Source organism: Gadus macrocephalus, chromosome 9 (assembly GCF_031168955.1).
Source record: "Gadus macrocephalus chromosome 9, ASM3116895v1".
Lineage (NCBI taxonomy): Eukaryota > Metazoa > Chordata > Actinopteri > Gadiformes > Gadidae > Gadus > Gadus macrocephalus.
In genome coordinates, this window is record NC_082390.1 from 5374341 (window position 1) to 5383087 (window position 8747).

General features: G+C 44.1%; 1 protein-coding gene and 1 long non-coding RNA gene across 5 annotated transcripts in view; both read left to right on the forward strand.

Moving 5' to 3' along the window:
• LOC132464161 (overexpressed in colon carcinoma 1 protein homolog) overlaps positions 1-4160 on the forward strand; it is a 7789-nt gene extending 3629 nt beyond the window's left edge. The window contains exons 2-6 of one of the 2 annotated variants that reach the window (XM_060060383.1): positions 9-33; positions 1334-1369; positions 2167-2246; positions 2508-2532; positions 2632-4160. In XM_060060383.1, the coding sequence (XP_059916366.1) occupies positions 9-33; positions 1334-1369; positions 2167-2246; positions 2508-2512 (146 nt within the window). In that variant the 3' untranslated portion in view covers positions 2513-2532; positions 2632-4160. The remainder of the gene's footprint in view (positions 1-8; positions 34-1333; positions 1370-2166; positions 2247-2507; positions 2533-2631) is intronic. The other variant, XM_060060382.1, reaches the window with a different exon arrangement.
• A 2286-nt stretch (positions 4161-6446) lies between these two features.
• LOC132464171 (uncharacterized) lies at positions 6447-8741 on the forward strand. Of its 3 annotated transcripts, none has more exons than XR_009527198.1 (4): positions 6447-6781; positions 6934-7062; positions 7904-7974; positions 8598-8741. It is a non-coding gene; the product is annotated as an uncharacterized LOC132464171 (long non-coding RNA). The 3 variants fall into 3 exon arrangements; XR_009527196.1 differs by having other exon boundaries at positions 6453-6781; positions 6934-7044; XR_009527197.1 differs by having other exon boundaries at positions 6454-6781; positions 6934-7044; positions 8601-8741.
• The last annotated feature ends 6 nt before the right edge of the window (positions 8742-8747 follow it).

Sequence of the window (8747 nt, forward strand, 5' to 3'; positions counted from 1 at the left end):
GTGTATAGGACCAGCCGATTCCTCCAAAGATGTGTAAGTATACCTGCAAATTCTAATCCACTCTTTCTCATCCCTTCCAATGTTGACACTAGCTCATGGCCATCCATTACATGCTAAATGACTTGATATTAGTATCTATAAATAACTTATGGAACGTTTAATGTAGGTCATCTAAAGTTAATATAATGAATCCATCATCTCCATATCCATCGAAAAAGGAGAACAATTCTCAAGCCATCAATTCCTTGAATTGGCCACAGTTGTCTTAGCCTATATATTGCCTAAATACATATTTACCGATAAGTATGTATTTCACCTTAATTGTAATCCTATCAGCAAATCGATCTGCAAACATTAGTCTCTTCTGATGTTAACATCTGATGCCCTAGGTCTTTCCAGCCAGCATTCTTCCATGAGAGCTCTTGAATATTTCACCATATTGTCCAGCAGACAATCCATGGTTTCTGAATGGCATTGCTTAAGCCTTCCCCTCCAAAAAGACTTCAGCAGCCATCATATCTGTCCAATAGATACTGTATATGTTCTCTTCTGAACAATGCACAGCCTTCACTTGTTGTGTGTGTTCACTTTTCAGTCACCCAGCATGTGCTTTCAAAACATTTCCAAGATCAATGAGTGTCTGTGTGTTTGTGTGTGTGTGTGTGTGTGTGTGTGTGTGTGTGTGTGTGTGTGTGTGTGTGTGTGTGTGTGTGTGTGTGTGTGTGTGAAGGCTGACAGCAACAGACACAAAATTGGCAAAATCACTATTTCCTAGCATTGTTCAGCAAAACACTGCAAATGCCCCCCTCCACTGACACACACACACACACACACACACACACACACACACACACACACACACACACACACACACACACACACACACACACACACACACACACACACACACACACACACTCACAGACAGCTAAAGTACGATTTCCGCCAGTGATTACATTACGCTTGTATCAGCTTTTCAATTCTGACCTTGACAAATCCATCCTTGCGTCATTTCTTTTCTGTTTGCGGCTGGTAACACTATAAGAAACGTACTGCACAGTGATGTGTTTTTGAGCCGTCTTGTGCACACGTTTTCCACTGTTCACATAAACAATAGTAAGGCCATTATGCATCAAAGCAACAATGCTCGCCAACAAAACACACTTTTTTCAACACAATGAGAGACATTAAGAAGAATCAGAGATGCTTCAGAAAGAATCACGTAGCTTTCAGACGGGCTTCTGAGAAAATAGTTTCACAGAACAAGGAATCTCTTTGTTATTCAAAGGATTTAGATGAAAATTACCTAAAATGTGCATCCTCTCTGAACCAGGACAGAAGAGCCCACAGCCGATGATGAAAAAAGAAGGTGACGTATACAATGTGTGTGTGTGATCTTTTTTATTTAATAAAAAAATTAAGGTAATTTATGCAGATTTTTTATTTTTCTCCTTCCTCCAAGAGATCCCTACATCTGTAATCCTAGATGTACTTGTCGCAGGCTTAGCGATGCTTCTGAATGATATGTGTATATATACTGTGAGCTTTGCGGCGAGTGAAACATGGTTGTTAAAATCTCATAGATTCCTACTTTTCCATTATTTTTTGTTTGAAAGGTTCATTGTACTTTTATACAGCAATATATGCTGTTTGATTTTTTAGATGTGTGTTTGTGCATACTCTGCTGTTTCTAAAGAACTGCAACAAATCAATTGGTTTTCTTTCGTTCATTGTGTACATTTATTCTGAACAATACCAAAGTAATTACTTTGTAAAATACTTTGTGGTATCACTCAAAAGAAATAATCATTGCTGTTAGTCCCAATGTGTAAGATTGATCCCGTCCCAGCTAGAAGGCAAGAGACTTTCAGAATTCAAAGAGTACGATTCTTGTAAACATTGACAGAAGTACGAACTGTCTCTGGGTATTTTTCATAGATGGAGGAAGTGATTTTTTGATAACCTTATTGAGAAAAAAATCAATCAGCATTGACTACTGATATATCAAGGTCATTTTAAGCTATGAAAGTTTAAATGTACGTCGCAACTTTAACATGCCTATGAACTGTATGTTTTACTCTTTGAAATGCCTCTACAGCCACTATTTTGTATTGTGTTGTGTTTCAACGTATTCTCTTGTACGTACGTATCTTTTGCTGTTCCCAGGAACTATGGTGGGGTATACGTCGGCCTGCCAACAGATCTGACAACAGTGGCTTCCAGTCAGTCCAAGCCAACGCGTAAAGGTAGACCTAACCTAACACAGTGCTGCAGAACAGTCAAACCAATGGGACTGAGGGCAGTGTGATGCGATGTGTTTTAAAAAGGAAAGGGACTCTCGTGTGTATTTTGTGTCCAGGGTAACCAAGATCCTTCATGAATGCATTCTTATACACGTCACTTGAGCATGTAGTTATTGGCTATTAGAAAAACAAAGTCAGCCAATCACAGCCAGTGATGGCAGTAATTGTATCTCATTAGTGCTCTTCCTCTCCTTTCTCTTTCAGAGTAGCTTCAGGCCGCCACACACAGGTACTGGGAAAAATTTTTTTTTTTTTTTTTTTTCTGTTCTCAAAAGAGAATACTCCAAGAGGGCACTTGATTACTTACTGTTTTATGTATCGTGTCAAGCAGATCCTCCAGGATCCTCCCCCTTGAAACTCACACACCTGAGCCTCGTAGCAAGCACAGAGAGAAGGTGGAGGAGGAAGTGCTTGAGCTGAGCACCACCCCCCACCCCTTCCACCACTGGAAACACCACCACCTCCACCACCACCAGTAGCTATCCAGCAGTACACGTCTCGTGCTTTCAAACTGTACAGCAGAGATGGAAACTGCTGCCAGGACTCTGTCTCAGGGTGGCAGCACGGGTGGCGCTTTGACGCATGGGTGCCCTTGTACACGACACCCACGTCCTCCCTCACCCTTCTTCACCGCCCAAGGAGATGGGGGGGGGGGGCGTTAAGGCAGACCGACGTGCACAGCCCACCGCGACGGCCATCTTGGCGTTTCTAGGGCGACGGCTCCCACGCGCCTCTGTTCTATTTTCTTTCTGGAGGACGTGAGAGGTCGCGGCTGGTGTGACAGCTACCGGGATGCCGGACCTCTTCTGCAGTCGCAGCCCCCCCCCCCCCCGCGCTAAGAACACACCGCTGAGGGAGTGTCCTCGGAGACGGGGCAGAGACATTAAGGATTCAGAGAGGACGTTGTTAGGGGCGACGGTGGGGAAGAAGGAGGGGTAAGAGAAGGATGGAAAGGAAGACAGAGGGAGGGAGAAAGAGAGAGGGAGACCTCAGGCCCTCACGCGGAAGGCGTTCGGATTGGTAAAGGAAGCATATAGCCAATTTTGTTAATGGTTCTTCAGTATTGGGTTTTTGTTTTGAACAGATTTTTTATTTTTTTCTATACATCTGGTGCTATAGATTGGGATTAGTCATTTGAATGTGTGAAAGGAACGTGATCACCACCGTCACCCCGCCACCAGCCACCTCTTAGTCTGATGGATCGAGACGACACCTAACTGTCCCAGACTGATTATATAACTATGGCATATGACTCATGATGCTCTGCAGATCTCTCCATCTCTCTCTCTCTCTCTCTCTCTCTCTCTCTCTCCCTCTCCCTCTCTCTCTCTCTCTCTCTCCCTCTCCCTCTCCCTCTCCCTCTCCCTCTCCCTCTCCCTCTCCCTCTCCCTCTCTCTCTCTCTCTCTCTCTCTCTCTCTCTCCCTCTCCCTCTCCCTCTCCCTCTCCCTCTCTCTCTCTCTCTCTTGCTCACAATGTTATTTTTCCTGTGGAGCTCAAATTCTAGGTCTAGTTCTAAGACCTTAAACCATCTTCAACCCATTCTGAATAATATTAAAAAATAATCATAATAATCATAATGATATTAATATTCATGTTTATACACAGCTTTATTTTGGTTGTTAATGTTAAATGTTAGCATTATTTTAATATTATTAATATATCTCCCAAAATATGTTATTTGTATGTGAACAATGAAAGGTAAAGAAAATACAACTGATGATATTATATGCCATGGCGAAGGCAAGCAGAATAAACAGTATGTACCTTGATCCCCTACTTCTTTGAAAGTCCTGTGTAAAAATGTATTTTACATGTATTTTATACACAATCTTACATAAAGTGTTGCTATATGTGTTGATTTTTTCCAGTTTTTACACGCTGAACAAAACTATTACCATTACGTCAATACTATACAACAATACCTATGCATCACAAGCCATGGACAGTCTAGGATTTAAGGGGATTCTTTCCACGGTTATCCTCTGTAATAAATGGACAGCCCCCTCTACTAACACAAGCCCTAGAGGAAGAGGATGTAGGCCAAGCTGATGCGAGCTTGAGATCCAGACTCTGTTCTGATACAGAAAACCCTTTCTGATCGAAGGCAGCTACCCTTTCTGCCTGGAAAGCGTGTCGTGCAAAATAGAAATTTCCCAATAGCAGTTAGGAGACAGGGCTGGGAATCAGCCACAATAGTACTAGAGTGGTAGAATGTTCTGACTGTTTCAGTGGTCGCTGTAGGTCAGGCAATGTTACACCCACACAGTCGCTGTCAGAGAAGAACTGTGCATCTCCCCAAACAGCAGACGCTGTAAAGAGGCAGAGGAACATCATGATTTCTTAAAGAGATTCCAGAACATGACTGAGATGGAAGTGTCTTTTCAATAATTAATCGTTGAGCATAGCAGAGGGTTTCAGTTTTGATTTTCCCTCAATGAATATCGTGAGAATCCTGTTGGAGTTTCTCTTTGCAGAAGCGACACGATCTTCCCCTCAACAAGCATATCATTGAGAAACTAATGATGAGACGCGTTATAAGGTGCTGCAGGCTGATGCAAAACAGCCCCTTGTCTCCCCCACTGTCAGTCTGTCCAGCCCTGGCCTTTACGAAGGGCTCCTCCGGAGGTAAACGCAGAGCGCCACCGGCTGGCCACTTTAATTAGACTAGCGACGGGGGGTGGGTGTAGAGTGGAGATGAATAATAACAGCCTGGGGTGACGTCTTATGAAGGGCTGTGCCGCACCGGCGTGCAACAGGGGAGCAGTCGATGGTGATGTTCCAATGGAGTAAGTTGCTTGAGACAGCACTATAGGAAGCCTCGATTAGTGTTTTATTGGTATTATTTAGCGGAGGCATTCATCCGAAGCGATGATTTTATGAATCATCCCCACTCTCCTGTCATTCACACAGCATTTTCTGGGGAGTGAACTACTCTGCTCATTACCGCCAACATGGTTAGACTATACAGGCTATATATCTCATTACCACGACCATGGCTAGACCCACTAGACAGACTATTACTCTCATTACTGCCAACGTGGCTAGACCTATATGATGCTCATTAGCGCCACCATGGCTAGACCTATACAGGCTATAACTCTCATTACAGCTCCCGTGGCTATACCTTTCATACAGGCTACAACACAACTGCTCCTTCATGTATCTTAGTTCACTTTGAGTCGCTTTGGATGAACGTGCCTTCTCAATAATAAATTCAGAAGGCACAAAGTGGGTTATCTATCAAAATAAACATCAGCGACCAAGCACAAGGTTTCCATGGTATAGACTCACTAAGGGAGTTAACACAAAGAAGTGTTTGCTCTCTGCTTTTTTCTGGTGCTGATGGGGATCTCTGTTCCTGTGTGTGTGTGTGTCTGGTGTGTGTGTGTGTGTGTGTGTGTGTGTGTGTGTGTGTGTGTGTGTGTGTGTGTGTGTGCGTGTGCGTGAAAGGCGATGTGATGGAGCACACGTAGTACCATCATGCTAATCACATCATCTGTGCTTCTGGTCACATCCACCAGCCGCCTCCCAGCTGCTCTGTCTCCCATCACTCCCCCCCCCCCCCCCCCCCCCCTGCACCTCCACCCATATGCTCCACCCCCGCCCTGCTCAGGGCCGTTCTGCCTTCTTATTTCCACAGTTTGCGGAGCTTGCTTCCAGTGGTATCTTGATTGATGGATGTTATTGATCATAGCGATACGGTTTTAGCGTTTTCCGTGTTTCCCCTTCCTGTATTCAGCAGTGGCGTGCCGCCACCGCTAGGAAAGTTAGCTCCGCTCCTGTTTGGATTGATAGTTTGGTGAAACATGACAACGGGGATGTTTCGTGCTCGACACTGAACAGCCATCCGACATATCAAACAAACAAAAAACATCTGTAGACTACAAAGCCAATGGAAATAATTATCCTTTAATTATATCCTGGGCCTTTATATGTTCTAAATAGGCAGGTCAGTATTTTTAACCGTTCATCTTAATGCCACCACCACACAGTCTGGACACTTTGATTATTATCAGTCCAATCGCTAAGGAATGTTTTGTATGCCTTGATTTCCTTCCCAGTTTAGACATTAAGTCTACATATCCGTTTTAATAGTCTACTGGCTACTGGCTCCAAATAAAGGTGACCTCCTAATTAATTCTAGTTCTCGTCTCGACCTTCTGACTCACAACTAATCCCAGAGCATTCATTCCCATACGCCCACCTCGTTAACTCGTTAATTAACTTCACCTGTCTCTCACACGCACCCACACGTCTATATTAAGGTGCTCACGTAGGATTGGTTTAATTTTTTATGTCTTTAGCCTCGCTTATCAGGTTTTCGCATCAGATAGTGCGCTCGCGTTTTCCGTCAATTTCAGCTAAACTCAAAAGGGACCCACCGCTACTTATAAACGTGTTTTTGTGTGCTACTTTTGACTGAACAATCCTGACAAACATTTCCACCAGAGGAAGGTCTTCAACAAAGAACACCACAGTGAGTAACCACATTTTTGTTATTATTTAAGCTGGGTGCAGTGGATTTGGGCTGTTGGCTTCTGCTGAGCTGTTGTTGGGACATTTGTGTGCTACACTTTTCCCTTGTCTCTATTCTTTTACCCCTCAAACTTTGAATGTATTTTGTTACAGGACAATGCCTTGCTGATGACTGACTTAACTTGACTGTATGGGGGGGCCCGCTGCCCCCCCATACATCACCGACGACGTCCTGATTGTGAACGGCGGGGGATGAGGCCACAGGTCAGCTTAGCTCAGGAGGTAGAGCAGTTGTCTTGTAACCGAAAGGTTGCAAGCTCCTCCTAGCTGGGTGTTGATGTGTCCCTGAGCAAGACACTTAACCCTAACTGCTCCTGACGAGCTGGCTGTCGCCGTGCATGGTTGACTCTGCCGTCGATGTGTGTATTAACCGATGTAAGTCGATTTGGATAAAAGGGTCTGCTAAATGCCCTAATTGTAATTGTAATGTAGCTACGGAGGCCTATATAGGGCAAACTGTATATATTCTATATTGTTGGCATCCCACTGGTCTGTTATTTCAAAAGTGGAGCATTTTGAGAAATCCCAATAGCCTCGACGTGATGAACCGATGGCACTCCCTCTGCAGAACGACACAAACTTTTGTAGATGCGGGTGTTTCTGCCCCATGGATCCACAAAGGGCAGGGTCCCTGCGTGTCCAGGACCAAGGTTGCTGAAATGGCCCTCGACAGAAATGTGTACAAGTAAACTGCCAAAATCTGGGGTTGAAAAGTGATGGGTCGTTCGAGACCGAATCAGTTCGAATGTACAATCTTTAACAAGAACGATCCAAATTGATTCTTCTCGTTCTTTCTCAGACTCAACGCCTCACAGACCCACTAGTCGCTGACTCGCTGTTCGTTCACTGACTGACTGAGTGGTGAAGAGGCTTATTGAGCATAAAACGTAATATAAATCATACACATGCTTGCAAATACAGCTGTGAGATTAAATAGGTTTTGGACTAATTTGAGAATCTTCATATATGATGCGGTTTTTGGAACATTGCTAAGTATGACATGTGTTCTCACTCTCCTCAAATAGTAACCCAATGCCTTTGACACATTGCTCTTGTTTGATAGTTGTAACTTGGTTTTTGATCGTGGACAGTAAGGATTCTCTGCCTGATGACTCCTTTGAACGCCCCCTTGTGGTTGGTAAAGGCAACTTCGGGACAGACCTTTTGGATCTCTTTGGGCTATGTACACCTGTTCTACTTTGTTAATCAAATGTATCTGTGAAATCATGGAGCTGGAGATGGAAGGGATGGTGCATGAAGTATGATGCTGCTAATGTTTGTTCTGCTTTTAATGCGAGACAAAAATGCCAGTGTGAAATGACTTTAAATGTTGTAGTAGTTCACCACAGATGAGGATGGGGAAGTTGCATAGTTATGCAACTTTACGGACATGGGTCTAGCCTGATGAAGCTTCAATGTCCCGAACATTAAAGGAGACTTATTATACCACCAGGTCTGAGTATGATTAGCCTTACAAGCCGCCGCCGGTTCGAAAATCTGCCCCATATGACATCACTAGTGGGCGTGTCCACCTAGATCTGTGCTGGATAGATCAGTCAACCATTCTACCCAGTGGACTGAAGTAAACGTTGCTCATCTATCCAGCACAGATCTAGGTGGACACGCCCACGAGTGGGGGAGATTTTCAAAACGGCTTGTAAAAGGCTAATCACGCTCTCACCTGGTGGTATAATGTCTCTTAACTAAATGATGTGAGCTGTGTCCCTTGTCGGTCATGTTTTTGTTTTCTTGAACAGCAGAATGGTATCACTTTGACTGTTGCAGCGGTAAGGAATCGTGGCATTATCTCCTGCCAGTTGTAAATGATGTTGCAGTGTACCGCGTGCTAAGGAGCCTGGGAAAGGAAGAGTCGAAGCGCCTTTCCTTAGCAGTTGGTCAATAATTGG